This window comes from Gorilla gorilla, chromosome 1 (assembly GCF_029281585.2).
Source record: "Gorilla gorilla gorilla isolate KB3781 chromosome 1, NHGRI_mGorGor1-v2.1_pri, whole genome shotgun sequence".
NCBI classification, from domain to species: Eukaryota; Metazoa; Chordata; class Mammalia; order Primates; family Hominidae; genus Gorilla; species Gorilla gorilla.
The window spans coordinates 30,128,246-30,144,155 of record NC_073224.2 but is presented as its reverse complement, the minus strand read 5'-3'; the positions used below and the strand labels follow the sequence as shown (position 1 = coordinate 30,144,155).

Genomic DNA, 15,910 nt, shown 5'->3' with positions numbered 1-15,910 from the left:
GTAAGTTGAAATGATAGAGGAGCATCTATGGTTTTCTTTGTAAACCTGAGAAATTGGGAAGTGGCTTGTCAAGTACCTTTAAGAAGATTACAGCAATTTCAGTGAGCTCCATTTGTCTCAGATAAAGAGGACTCCTAATAAATCATTACTCATTATCTAAAGGCCTCTGTGTTAATTTTCTTTAGTCCATCCAATTAGTGTGTTTTTGTAACAAACATTTATAAAACTTAATTTTCAGATCCTGTCAGATAAGTGTCAAGAGACTGTGCCTGAGCTTTGCTGAGAAAGTGGCTGGGGAGGTTTCTGGACCCTGACTGATTGTGTACTACAAAGGCCCAAGAATGAAAATTGGGTTCTATTGATTCTAATTAGGGAAACATTAAATAAGATTTACCTAGAAACAGTGCTGCCGGCTATTCCATTTTCTGAATGATGGGAATTTCTAAGCTTCAACCAAATTTCTCTGACCTCTCGTGTCAAGTATCCATTGACTTGAATAAAGCCAGTGCTGTGTTCCCTGTACTAAAAAAAAGAAACAACTAGAATCATGATTACTTTCGGATATATTTTTATGCTCTTTACTATTGGATTTTCTTCTAACCCTGAGAATCTAATGGTTGCTGACAGGTTTTGTTGCATTGTCAGAGCAATGAAAGTTGAAACTTTTCCAAGCATAACTAAAAGTATGGGGTGTTGTTTCTGTAGCATATAAAAAAAATCCAAATTAAATATTAAAAAATTAATCTCTATTTAATTTTTAATTCTTTTCTAGTCAACGTAGTATTTGGGAATATTTCCTCCCAAATCTGCCTACTCAATTTGATGATGATTGAATATTATCTGTTGTCTATTTGAAATAAGTATAATTAATATGGGAGCCATATTCATAAATGTTTAAATGTTATGTTAGAAAAAGTGCTAATTATAGCTTGGACAAGCCTCATTCTTTCATAAAAGGAGATAAAATGAATGCTATATTTAACTCTAAGTTATGTGGAGTCTTTTTATATTGGGTTAAAAAAGTTAAAAACTTATAGCGAGAGGCAAAGAGTCTGATAAACACATTGGGAACTTTGGCTGTGTTCACCAGAACCTCATTTAAAGTCCTGGTTTTCTACAGTAATAGTACATAGAACATTTAAATATGTGGGTTTATTCTTACCCGTTTGTATCTCCTCACTTAGAAGAAAGCATAAAATCTTAAGCTACATATAGAAATTGAAAATAGGGCCAACAAGAAAAATCGTTCTGTTACCAAGACTTTACAGCCTGTTCCATAAACTCTCACATGCCCCTGAGCAATAAAACACATTTGATGTGATGCTTTCCATTTGTCTCTAGTGTTTATTTTTTGAAGGATTTTTAAAACATATATCACAAATTTCAGACAGATAAATCTGAACCAGAGAATGAACTAAGGACAACTGATGAAAATAGAGGATTAAAGAATTTGACACACAGAAGAGAAAATGACTGTAACATTTAAGGAGGAGTATTTTTATGGAAACATATTAGCTGTATTTGGAAGACTGGCTGGGTGTGTGGGGAGGGGGAGAAAAAAATAAATTCCTATTTAATGCATCCCACGGAGATAGAGTTATATAGTCAGTAATTCACCAAGGCAGAAGGGCTCTGACCTTTGCTCTTCTTTAAAGGAATTAAGACAATTAATGACTTTCATGCCCATTATGACTATAGGCATTAGTAGTTCTTTGCCTCCTGTGTTATGATCTATATTTCAATAGTTTACTGGGGGTTTTATTTTAAGCTATTTTATACCATTTAATCTACTTCACCAAATCCCACTTAAGAATCAAAGCACAAACCCAGAAAGCATCTAACTTCTCTTATCTGTTTGCTATAAAAATTTTCACTACAGGACAGATGCTTCATTCCAGCAAAAGCAGGTAGAGCAAAGAAGAAGAAAAAAAAGACTACATTCTATCACGACTGCAGTGGCGTATGTCTTGCTATGAGTTTTCCTGCACACTGTTTATTATATACCTATTGAGCCATAATTGGAATATTTAGGGTTTATTGTAGGATATTTGGATTGTTTTTCAAAACACAAAATACTCTAGGGTTTATAAAAGAGGGATGATACTACTAGTGATCTTGCAGTGCTCTGGTCTGATCCTGCAGATAACAAGATTGTCTCACATTTGTTGGTGGCTGAACCGGAGAAGATCTATGCCATGCCTGACCCTACTGTCCCCGACAGTGACATCAAAGCCCTCACTACACTGTGTGACTTGGCCGACCGAGAGTTGGTGGTTATCATTGGATGGGCGAAGCATATTCCAGGTACATTTTCTGAAAAGAAAAAGAAAAGAAAAGGTTGCAATTAATTCCCTAGGTTATGTATATAGATTTGGGTGAATTCAAATTTTTCTCATTTAGACTTAAAAAAAACCCTTTACATTTATTTTTAATCATAATTTAGAGTTTTGCATATCCTAATAGAATCCTTAGACTTTATAGTATTTATACTGGTACCACCTTGAGTTCTTGTTAGTTTTTCATATGTACAGGTACTACTGCCAGTGTAAGCTAACAAGAATATAAATTTAAAACATTTCTTTATCCTTTGTCAAAATTCCTACCTTTTTCCTAGCAAATACTTCTACTTTTTCTTTTCACTTTAAAAAATGTTTTTGTCAGTGGTAGCCTAATGTACTATTTTCCCAACTAAGAATCACTAGTTTTTTTCATAGTGGCTAGTTATATCCTATTGCTAGTCATATTCACAAGCTTTGCTTTGGTTTACAATCAGATATTTATCTTTACAGATAAATTGTGAAAATAAATATTAAATGGACATGGTAACTTTTCCTATATGGTAATTTAAAGTTAGCATTTAAAAATATTTCTCTTCTTTTTTTCTTGACCCATCCTGTAATTATGAACAAATATGTACATGCTTGTAAGTTTTGAGAATTTTAGTATTCTACTTGAGTTATTTTTTATTTGTTTGGAGTTGAATTTTCAGATAGTTTATAAACAAGTTTTTGAATGGTGAGCAATGTTTTTCTGGTACAGTTAACTTATTTCTGTCTCCTTAAACTAGTTTGTCTTTATGCTTTGAATGCTACAGTAATTTCTTTAATCAAATTGATGGAAGTCCCTTTCCCAGCCCACACTGAAACCAATTTATTGGTCATGATACGCCAGCTATGTTGCTAACAGTCGTAACGAACTGTCAGGTGATATCGCAGTGAAGCTAATTTGAAGTCATTAGGTGTGCAGCGTTCAGGCGACAATTTGTTACAGTGGTTAGGAACACAGCTGACATTTCTGAATGGCTTTGTTCGTTGCAGTTCTAGATGAGGCCAAGCAAATTGTAAACTAATTTAAACATCACTCTGTATTATATCAGCTACTTTGTCTTACACTGTTTGCTAATAAAGCCCCCCAAATTAAGTCAAAACTAGTTAAATAGGTGAGCTTGTATATTCTTTAGAAGACACCTACACAAGGATTACTACATATAAAAGAAGAATAAGAATTTGATTGTGTGGATATTTGATATTGCAGTTGGATTGTAATCACATCTGTATGACTTTTAGAAAAATAAAAAGAAAGGATTTACTGCAAGATGTAAGACAATTGTTGATTAATGCAGTGGGAACAGCCAGAATTTACTTCAACAGTGTATGAAAACTTATTTGTAAGGAAAGCACTATTGAAGGGTTTAGAGATGAAAGAAACAAGACTCACATTTGTTGAAGTGTCCATAGACACTTTTTTAGATGATTGATATATATCATTTATATTACTATATCATTATGATATATGTATACACACATTTTAAATATCTTTATTTTCACCCAGGATTTCTCAGCCTTGGCATTATTGATATTTGGGACGAGATAATTATTTGTCATGAGGGGCTGCCCTGTTCATTGTAGGAGGTTTAGCGGCACCCATGGCCTCTACCCACTAGATGCCAGTAGCACCCCTGAATTGTGAGAAACAAAACTGTCTTCAAACAGCCCCAAATGTCCTCCAGGAGATAAAATCGCCCCAGCCTGACCCTCCTCCCCCAAACTGAAAACCACTGTTCTAACCCAGGAATCAGGTATTATTATTCTCAATTCAAAGATAAGGAGATTTGAGGTAGAGAGAGGTAAAAAAACACTTGCGCAAATTCACAGCCATATCCAGTACCTTCAGAGTGGCTTCCTGGAGTAGAATCAAGATATTTTAGTCTCCAGTTTATTGCATTTAAAAAACCTATTTCAAAATGATAATGATGATAATATTGTTATTAACAACAGCGTGAAAAGCTGTGTCACTATGGTTCCAAACCACCCATTATTTCGGAGAGTTCTGCTCAAGTTGTCCCTGAAATAAACGATTTGTAAGGCCAATATTTTGATATCATACAGATAAAGCATAATAAAAACCAATAAAAGTCAACAATTTCTTTTGAACTTTCTAGTAAGGAAAGTGAGTGATAAATATGTAGGTCCGACTGTGCATCCAAGTAGAAATGTCAGCTTACAAAGGGACTTGTCACAGTAAAGGGGCTCTAGTGACTTTTGTAAAGATAGCAACTTTAAATAACTATGAGTAACACCATTTCCAGTGGTGGAAACAATTACTATACGATTATGGGTTCAGTCCTAAGCTGAGGCTTAGAATTGGTGGGGACTGACATTATTCTCTCTCTATAGCAAATGTCAGAAGAGTTTGCTGTGGAGTAGTGATTCACAGCTCTGATTTTCGTGATACCCTGAGGATGTTTTAAATGATTGCAAGGAATATCTTGGCTTTTCAGAAAGGGATTAGCAAAACAAGAGTTAACAGAAATTAAAAAAAAATTAATAATACCTATGCCATACAGTGCTTGAGGTAGAAGGAGAGGGTGTTCTGATATCAAAGTGCGCTGCCTTACCCTGGGTTCAGGGGGTTGGTCAGTAGAGGACCACACTACAGCTATATGGACTGAGAGACAGGGAAGTAAAGGCTGGAGAAAGTAAAGATAAAAGTCACATTTCTGCCTCGATAAAAGTAAAATTGTGTTCTTGATAACATGAACCAATCCTGATAACTGGGGTCATAGCCAGAATTAAAGCCAAATCAGAACTGAAATTTCACCTGTCTTGGTCTTAACTTTAAAACTCTTTGTTTTTGTAAAGCTTATGTTAAAGTGAAGTCATTTTTTAATACACTAAAATTCAAGCCCCTGTTATCTTTATGCTGTTCTCAGTTTGTATAATTACACCCATACACATACATGTATGTTTTTAAAATTAAGTTTAGCATCGAAAATGAGTAGTTTTTCTGTGCTGCTTCGAATGTACTTTTGCACACTTTCTTTATAAGAAAGTGAAGGATACAACAAAAGAAGATATTGAAGAAAATACATATGCAATAGGTTTTTTTTATCAGTAAATAGAATTAGTTGACTTACATTAATAAATCATATAAATGGGAAAGTGTGTTGTTATGAAACATGACCATACTTTATCTCTAGAAGAAAAAAGATCACAAGGGCTTTAGAAAATGCTTGACTTTAGTTGGAGGAGCATAAGGGCACAAGAACAGATGATGGTGCCCTAATAGCCCTTTTTAAGAATGACAGGGCCCAGCCATTAGCATCCTTTTATATCCTTGGAAATTGCTCATGCCTCGCTTTTCTGGTTCCTATCTGCCTGACTCTTTTTTATTTCTCTTTCAATTTCGTCTGCGCTCGGATAAGCGCATGCTAACACAATATGATTGAGCTGTAAAATGGAACGCTGTCGCCTCTAATCTCTTTTATGTAGATACGGAGGTACTGCACACTCCACTTCACTCCCTCTCCATTGTTGGCCTTTTTTAGAATGGGTTGCCAAGTAATGGAGGCTCTGTCAAATATTAGAGCTAGGTTTCACAGGGTGTGATAAGACGATTATCAGCCCAACAAGTCAGATCTATTATTGTTCTTTTTGGTTGATTAAAATATTATTATGTACTGTAACTTGTTAGCAAAATGCAGAATGTGCTTAGTCAGATGGTGCTTTAAAAAGCATAACCCATATTAGCTGACCTATATAAATGGCTTAAACATATTTATGGATCTTGCCAGACAACTTAGCTTAAAATAACAGAATGGGATTTTAACAATTAAATGAATGAATGCATTTTAGAAAAAATTGTCTTTGTTTAATATGGCAAATCTTCAGGTCTGCTTGTTTATTTTTAACATGACAAATTAAATAATTACCCATTGAAGAAGGAGGACTTTGCTCAAGTTTGGGGGCCTCAGTTACATTTTTCAATTGATCTCTATTGTAATGATATCAAATAGAAAAAAATTCCTATAATTTTTCTTCCTATCGACTGGAGGCAGGAGATATTAAACTCTAAAAGAAAACTACATAAGGAAGATGATGTAATAAAATAGTCTTTAAGTATATGTATTCACATAAGAAACAGAAATCTAAGCCACATAAACCAATATTTACTATTTGCCCTGAAACATTTTTTAAATAAAAACATTCAGTTAGGAGAACATATCAAAAATTGCTCATTGACTTAGCTTTTTATAGTTTTCTCAGAAGCATTTAGACTTTTCTAGCAATGAAAGGAATCTATAAAGAACATGGATAAACTGTTTCTACATTTAGGGTATAAACTTTGGAAAAGAATAGCCAAGCATGTGTAAATATTTATTGCTAAAGATACTGCTTGAAGATATATTTATTGTTCTAATAAATTTTACAGAGTCCAATTTTTAAGATTATATCATCCACCAAGCAAAATTATGGAGGTTTCATTTTTAAAATACTCATTACTGGGTACTGATGGATAAAATACCCATCTTAAAATAGTAGCACCATTAAGTGATTAGGATACGTGCAAAAGCACAATAAAATGTGGCAAAAATAATTTAATGTTATGTTTCCGTTTATAATGTAAACTATGTTTCTATGTATATATGTGTGTGATTAAGGTTTGATGTACAGGACACAGGACATGGTTGACTAAGGGTGAGTTATACCGTATGTTAGTCATACCTTATATTCTGTTTTGGGTCTGTATCATTGGCACTTGAAAAATGTTTATTGATTTGTTGACTAAAAATGTGCATAGCACAAAACTCTTAATTGGCTCTAAGTTTCCACCCTCTGCTGCATTCCATAACTCAATTTACGTGGACTTATAATATTTCTACTTTGCTATGAATGAATTAAAACACTTGTAGCCTCTTTTTTCAGGATTAACTTTTCTTTTGTGTATGTAACCTAATGATTTTAGAACTGTGAAGTAGTTAAGTCTTTTAGTTAAGTGGAAGAAAGTTAAATATAAGACCCAAACCTTGGCACTTAATAAGGCTGTTTAAATTATGAGAAAGTTCAATTATGGAATGGGTGCGTTGGATCACGCCAGTAATTGCAACACTTTGGGAGGCCGAGGCAGGTGGATCACCTGAGGTCAAGAGCTCGAGATCAGGCTGGCCAACATGGCAAAACCCCGTCTCTACTAAAAGTATAAAAATTATCTGGATGTGGTGGTGGGTGCCTGTAATCCCAGTTACTCAGGAGGCTGAGGCAGGAGAATCACTTGAACTCAGGAGGCGGAGGTTGCAGTGAGCCGAGATCACGTCACTGCACTCCAGCCTGGGTAACAAGAGGAAGACTCCATCTCAAAAAAAAAAAAAAAAAAAACAAAAAAACAAAAAACAGAATACAATTATGAAATATTTAAAGGTTATTTTTAATGTACCTGGTAGTTATATACCTGTATACCTGTAGTTGTGATTAATAAGGGTCGAATGATTCTGAAAGTAAAATCAGAAAACTTGAGCTGTCATTGAGTAATTTTTTGTGAGTTACTTAATTGCTCTCACTATCAGTTAAAATAGAAATCAAATGAGAAAAAAATACACATGCAAATTATTTATATGTATAAATAATTTTCAAATTATAAAGCATGATCTAAATGTACAGCATTCAGTGTTCATTTTTATTTTCAAGGTACTGCCATAGATTGTCATTACAATTAAAACCAAGTGATCTAAAAAGTTCATATTCATAAAAGCAATTTATAAAAATTCAGAACAAACATAAATTTTAATAGAGAGGGGAGAAAAGCTTATTTAACCAAGAGAATCATTGTGTAGATACCGTCATAATTTTATTGTACATGGGCAGGACCATTGGCGTCCAAACGATTTAGTCCAGCCTCTTTGGTTAAGCCTAAAACAACTGAAAATTTACCAGTTTCATAGTTTCTGAAGTCACAACTATGGCATCGAAATAGGAACCAGTAAGTGGAGAAATAAGTTTTGAAAAAAATAATCTGAAGTATTACTCAGGGACTCTATTTTCTGCAGCTACCCTTGCTGGAAACAAAAAAGTAGACCAACAGAGAAGTAGCTAGGTTTCCTAGGAAGAGATCTAGTTCAAGAGACAAGCCAAAGTTGTGAAAAATGCTCAGAGAGGCCTGTCCTCACCCCTCATGCCATTGTTTTTGACCTAATATACAATTCTGTCATCATACTAAATATCCTGTGCTCATGTGTCTCCGTTCCAGCATTGCTTTTGCTTGTTCCCAGGACTCCCCAAAATATATTTGCCATCCATACATAACCATGCTCTTGTATACCTGTGATCAAAGTGAAATAATCATTTCATAGTAATCACTGAATGCAATTTAAGTATTTGAGTGTCTCCTGTATATTTAACACTACACTTTGTACTATGGGAAATTTAAAAGATGTACATGACATGACATCTACCCTGAATGATGGATCTATGTCTGCATAAATACATATACATGTGTGTGCATAAATTTGTGGTAATCTATTTGGTTTACAACTTTATTAGTTCCAGAATTTATTCAGCTTTATTTTTTTTTCATGGGATTAAGCTTTAAATATAAAACTAACTAACATCTCCATAGTTATTTATTGTTTACAAAAGACCCTTATAAACTTTTATGTGATGTCCACAACAATTCTGTAGGTAAGTTTCAATCTTATTAGTCCCACTTTATAGATGAGTAAACCTGAGAGTCAGGAACCTTGACACACACCGTTGACAATGATACTTAGACACATAGTATATTTAACTTAATGTGTTTTTTTGTTTTGGTTTGGTTTGGTTTGGTTTTTTAACAGTGGCTTCCTTATATCTTTCTTTTCATTCCTTGTCTGCTTTTCTGTTGTTCATTGTCATTTGTTCCAGATTACCTACTTCTGTTTTATAACAAGTTAAGGCAAATGTAACATATTTGCCCTATCAATAAATCTTATCTATACATTAAAAAATGAAAGATTAAAGGGAAGGAGAGTGAATTTAAAAAGGAAATGTATGTCCCATAAATCAATAAAAATCAAGGTGTTTGGACAAGAGTGTATTTTAAACATTCCTGATTACAAGTTTTACTGAAACAAGTCAATCACTAGCTGCTCATGTGAAGAGCTGGCAGTTCTTAAATGATTGGTTGCTAAGATTGGAGGCTCCCTGTCTCTGACTCTCTTCAGATCACTGGGCAATTAATCTGATTGAAAGTTATAGGCAAATTGGAGCAGAAGTGAGTAGTTGTGCAAGACTTTTGACCATATAAAAAATGTTAGCTCTACCACTTAACAGTTTCTTCTTAGTTTCTTCCTCCCTCCTTCTTGCCTTCCTTTCCTTCCTTCCATGCATAAGCATTTAATGAGCTCTATGTCAGACCCTGTGCGCTAAGGATACACACATGAATACAGCACAGATTCTGCTTTTAACATCTTCACTGTGTGGTGGGTGATTCAGGGAGGTGATTTGACAACTATAACTGAATTATGAGGGCTATGATAGTCCTCTCCTGCAGAGTCACATGGAGACTTAGAAGGAGGAGCATAGGAAGAAGATGTGACTTGAGGCTGGAAAGATCTGCAAGGACCCCATCATGAAAAACCTTGAATTTTATGCTAAGGAAAACAAATTTTATTCTGAAGGCAGTGAAATTCTATTGAAAGTTTTAGCTGAAGATGACCTGAGTTGAACTGCATTTTGAAAAGATTAAAATTAGACCTTTGAATTATTTTACACACAGAAAGATTTCCCAATACTTTTTTTTTTTATTATACTTTAAGTTTTTTCCTGAGTGCTGAGGATTTCTACATGTACTATGTCCTAAAATATGTTATCATTTTAAGGCAAGTTGATGGTAATTGCTAAGCTCTTTTGAACGATAAAGTGACAGGATGAGCTCAGTCATTCAGTTCACCACATATTATAATCTTTTAGAAGCCTGAAATTTCCTGAAACTTACCTGAGGATTATCAAAATATCAATATCCTATAGACCTGGCCCAGGTCATATATATTTTTTTTCTGGCACTCTTCTTTTTTGTTAATGGAGCTGTTACCTCTGACTTTTTAGTTATTCTTAAGCTACTTGATAAGTTAAAGAGAGAAAGCCTTGTGGTTTTGTGAGAAAATTGTTATATAAAAGCTGGCATAATTAGTATAATTCATATATGCTTAAATGCTTGATTAAAAAAGCTTTTTCCACCTCTAAAAGAAAAGTTGGGGGAGGAGTGCAGAACACGATGCATAGAATGTTTTGTTTTCCCCTTTGCTCCTTTTTGACCCTGTCTCCAACCCTAATCCCACTTCCCTTCAGTGGGCTGGTTGCACTTTTTCCCCTGCGTCCCCCTTTATCTGCCTCAGCCAATCTCCAAATGAATGCGTGTCTATCCTGGCCTTGGCTTTGACACTCTGGATATATTGATTAATAGTTGCCCTAAGCTCCTTTTAGCAAATCAAATTTTCACTTTTAACAAGGATTTCGCCTCTGATTTATTCAGCAAAGTGAAATGCACTAAATTGACTTTGACATTCAGGGAAAATGGCTGAAAAACAAAGAGCAGAGGAAAGAGATATAAATTGTGCGGCAGCTGCAGACATCAGGCATCCGAGAAACAGTTTTCTATAGAATACAGTCATTTAAAAGCACTTTTTAAACAGGCAGAGAAGTGATTTCTTAAAATTGTTTTAACTATTCAGGTTTTTTTTTTAAAAGAGGGCACCTGTATTACTCAGCTGAACTTAGAATTTCTGATATGATAACACTATATTTTGTGCATATAATAGCTGGGTAATACAGCTTTGTACCTATCAAAATTAGTTCGTGAAAACTGGAAAGTAACCTAATTATTTTGGAAAAGAAATATTCAAGTCACTTTAAACACAAAATAGAATTGTTACCTTGAAAGTGCTAGTGATTTATAGTAAAGTGTGTATGTGTTTTAAGGGATAGAGCTTTTTCCACTAGAAGGAGAATTTGAAATAATTTTGGATCACAAACCTCAGTAGAGAAAAGACATGTACCTTTGCTCATCTGTATGCCTTTTTCCCCCAAGAATATCAGCCTTGGCTGTGTTCTTTTATGTGACTGAGTCAGCCTACCTCCTTGTTAGACCAAGGTTCAGCGAATAAGTAACCACCAGGTTCAAGAAACAAAGTGTGGTTTTGATGTGTAAAAGGCAATGGTGCTGGTGTGGATGAAGAAAAGAGAAAGGGAGTTGAACTGAACTCAATATGGACACTTGGGGAGGAATTAAAGGTGTGAGGAATATCAGGGAATATTTTTGATATTGAGATCTGATAGACTGTTGCATCACCTCTGTTGAGGGATTATCAGGGCAGTGAAAGGAGAAGAGGAAGGCAGACGCTACAGCAAATTCCTTTGCTGTTCATTTCCCTCTTTCTTGTTGATGATGAATTTTCCTTATTAATCACAGTAAGGGTCCACATAGATGTAGTCGAAGCACTATTCTCCCTTTAACTACACATTTTTATTATTCTCTTTTCCTTAATTTTCAACAAATCTAACAGGAAAGTTGTACTAACTGACATCGAAAGTGACCCCAACTATCCATATTAATGGCATTTTACAAATTAGTTTTTTTAAGAGATGGGGTTTTGCTCTGTCACTCAGGCTGGAATGCAGCGGCATGATCATAGCTCAGTGCAACCTGGAACTACTGGGCTCTAGCAGTCCTCCATCCTCAGCCTCCTAAGTAGCTGAGATTACAAGCATAAGCCACTGCACTCAGCTCAAATGAGTTTTTTTTTTTTGGCTTGTTTGTTTTTTTTTTTTTTTTTTTTTGAGACAGAGTCACTCTTGTCACCCAGGCTGGAGTGCAGTGGCATGATCTTGGCTCACTGCAACCTCCGCCTCCTGGGTTCAAAGGATTCTCCTGCCTCAGCCTGCAGAGTAGCTGGGATTACAGGTGCATGCCACCAAGTCCGGCTAATTTTTGTATGTTTAGTAGAGGAGGAGTTTCACCATGTTGGCTAGGCTGGTCTCAAACTCCTGACTTCAGATGATCCACCCACCCCAGCCTTCCAAAGTGCTGGGATTACAGGCTGAGCTACTGCGCTCAGCCTCAAATGATGTATCTTAACACCGTACCAAGTGTGTCCACAGCACTAGACTCTTACAGAAATATTATTTCACTAAAATCCTGCTGCTTCCTCCCCAATTCAGCCATCATAAATAACCTCAATTAGAAGATTTCAAGTAGAAGAACCAATTTAACCTGCCAAAATCACTCATTGGCAACAGTCTAAGCAGGCTATGTTGTATGCTAAATGGTCATAACGCCTCCATTTGTTTATACATACTTTGCTATGACTCTTAAGAAGAAAACTTTTTTCTCTTAGAAAAAAAACACACTTTTTGAATTTTTTATTTCTGGAGTAGTCCACAATTTTTATATTAATTTTTGCCAGGTTATTTTTTTTTCCTATAGCGAGTGTCAGGAATGATATACAAAATATGTAAACTCGAAGTAGGGATTTTGTTTTAGCTTTTTATGTACACTTGGATCTCTTATGGTGCAGTAAAACATTATTTTCATATGAATTTAAAAGTACTAGTGCGTTGTATTTTGGAAAGGAGAGAAATATAATGAATAAACCCAATCCATGATAATTCTGAGAGCAATAGTCAATTCAACTTAATTTGAAACTCTGCTAGTCTCCAGTAATCACATAACTTTGCTTCCAATGAGGAAATTATATTTTCATTGCCAGAATGGGCATTTTTCTGGCAACCACAAATTGTTAATATTAGAAAGTCCAGAAGGGGAAAAGACCAATTTCTTCTACTGGATTTCACTTAAGCAAGTTGAAAACTGAATGTCCAGGTCAGCAACACACCTACCCAGTTTCTGAGAATCATCTGAGCCCAATTAAATACCATAACACTAGGGGTGTCTCCAAAGAGCAGCCACCTCCTCTCTGTATGAGGGAGGCTTCACACCTGCTTAACCTACATTAGGAAAGGATTAATTACCTGAAGTGCTGGGCCTCCTCCACCAGTCAGCACGTTTGTGCCAGGGCACATGGTGGCCTGGGCTGCAGAGGGAGAGAGGGAGAAGGAGCAGCTGTGAGTTCCTGGAGAAACTAACTCTTCCTGACATGGTCAGCATTTTAGGAAAAAAAAAGAAATAAGTCAAGCTGCTCTTTTTCTTGTGATTTGTCTGTGTCATGGCAAAACCCAGTGGCAGGGTGTCCTCAGCACAGATTTGCATACCTAAAAGAGGAATGCACTCTTAGAGGTTCAACGCAACGTTTCTTAGATTCATCTTTTGTAGAAAAACATGGAATAATTACTTCAGATTTTTCAGCTTTGTTTCTGTGAATTGCTGTTATTCTAAAAGAGAGAGCTTTATAATAAATGTTCCCAAACTTTCAAAATATGATTGTTTACTTAAAAGCATGTCTAGAGGAAGCTTTGTAACACCCCTTTCTAATATATGGAATAATATCAAAGCTAGATCCCTTTCCCCAAAAAGTCGATTCTGGGATGATAGAGCTGAAATGGCCTTTGGAGATAATTTGCTAGACCTTTGTATTTTAAGGGGAGGCACCATATTGTAGTCAGCAACGTACTGTCTTTGTAGTTAGAGACCCTTGTTCAAATCTTGGTATTGCCACATCCCATGAACTCCGTATGCCCATATATAAGTTGGGGTTAGCAATACCTACTGTATGGATTGCTGAGATAATCCAATGAGCTAACGTAGGCCAAGTGCCCAGTCTAATCTTTGACATATAATTTCAAGTGTTCAACAAATGTTAAATGCCTTTACTTGCACATTCACTTATGGATAAAGATGCTTAAGATCAAGAAAGTTGAATGATCTGCATGAGGTCACAAGCTAGTCAGAGACAGAGTTGAGACTAAAACTCAGGTCTATTTATGCTCAGTTGTGCATTATTGATATTTATCATTATCACTAACATTTTTTCAGAAAAGAGTATACTATTCCTGCTTATGCATAGTATTAGATATTTAAAAATTATCATCTTAACTTTTTCCTATATTATATCACATTTTTTATATATAGATATACATGATTTATATGGACAATATATTTCTTGAAGATAGATTAATAGCAGTGAATATGTTTTAGGAAAGTTATTTTGGATATTTGAAAAATTAGATATCACAAAGTATAAACAATAGGCCTATGTTATTTGTTATAGCCTGGGTATACTCTGTGAATATATCAGATTAAATCTGTTTCTGAAGGACTATTAATTTATAGGTATGGTTCAGAATCTTTCTATTTTGTGCGGAGAGATATAGTAGAGAGACTGACTGAGGTTTGTGATTGGGGAACATGGCCAACAGCCCAAGTGGCCGAGAGTTTGGTTGATGGAACAACTTCCAAGGATCTTGATGCAGAGCTAAATAGTAAAGACAACAGAAGGATAAAATAACATGAATTTAAAGATGCTTTAAAGGCACACCCAATAATAAATCTCAGTCAGCCTCTCTACTATATCTCTCTGCACAAAATAGAAGCATCTTTGAACATACCATGTAAGCATTGATGCTATCTTTGAACAAACACTGTTTCTGGCAGATCAGTACATAACATTTGGTTAAAATTAGCTTGTGAATAATCCACGGGTTTTAATTAACCTGATCGGTTGTCTGACCCTCTGCACTCTGAGGGTTTTAACACGTCTGTGTATTTGCCATGAAACTTTAACTCAAATTTCCAAGACAATTTTGTATAGTTAGAATAAAATTATTTATTATTTAATTTAAATCTAACCGTACTATATTGTATGGTTGAGTACATTTTATATGGCCTGAGAATGGGTAGTGAGGTTATCACAAAACATCAACTAGGATATTTTTTGAGACATCTGAATATGGAAATAAGCTTTATAAATTCAGTTTGACATTTTCCTAAACACTTTGTAATATTCAGTTCCTCAACAAAAATACCATGTGCAATATATTTTTGTAGCAAGCTCATGCCTATTCATTTATGCACTAAACAAAGTATATATTAAGAGCCTACTATATGATAAGCTTTACTAACACTGCTATTCTTGGGAGACTGTCTCTGTGAGTATTTTATGACTATGATGCATGGTTTATGCATTATCAAAATATTTTTTGAAATTTTATTTCAAGACTGTTGTTCTGCAGCCTGTTCGTGATCATAATTTTAATTCTTCTGTCTCACATAGTCAAGAGTCTTGAAGAAGTGTTTTGAGAGTGATGTAAGTCAGATGTCAGCCACGCCTCCTGGCCTAGTATTTCAGCACTGACCGTTCTGCAGCTCTCTATTCCCATGTTCTGGTTATCAGCCGTAGTCTGTGGACTAAACTGAGAGCCAGAATCTGCCTGAAAGGGCTTTTATGCTGTTCTCAAACTCAATATGCATGGTTGTTCTGAAACCATTTGGATTTTAAATAGTTAAACTACTTCAGAAACGGAGTCTCTTTATGAACAGAGACCTATTTTCTGCATTAAGGAGGATGGCAGTATCTTTACTTTAAGAAAAGGTTCTTCATTGACCATGGCTTAATATGGGAATATAGAACTGATTACAACCATTGTTTTTCTCAAGATTGTTAAGGTTGTGTTACATCTCCTGCCGTTGACTTTTGTTCTCTCCG

General features: G+C 35.2%; 1 protein-coding gene across 10 annotated transcripts in view; it reads left to right on the top strand.

Moving 5' to 3' along the window:
- Positions 1 to 15,910, top strand: part of ESRRG (estrogen related receptor gamma) — a 591,615-nt gene that overhangs the window by 528,031 nt on the left and 47,674 nt on the right. For all 10 annotated transcript variants that reach the window (XM_063708073.1, XM_019030557.4, XM_055379671.2 and 7 more), the window contains one exon: positions 2,143 to 2,304. In XM_063708073.1, the coding sequence (XP_063564143.1) occupies positions 2,143 to 2,304 (162 nt within the window). The remainder of the gene's footprint in view (positions 1 to 2,142; positions 2,305 to 15,910) is intronic.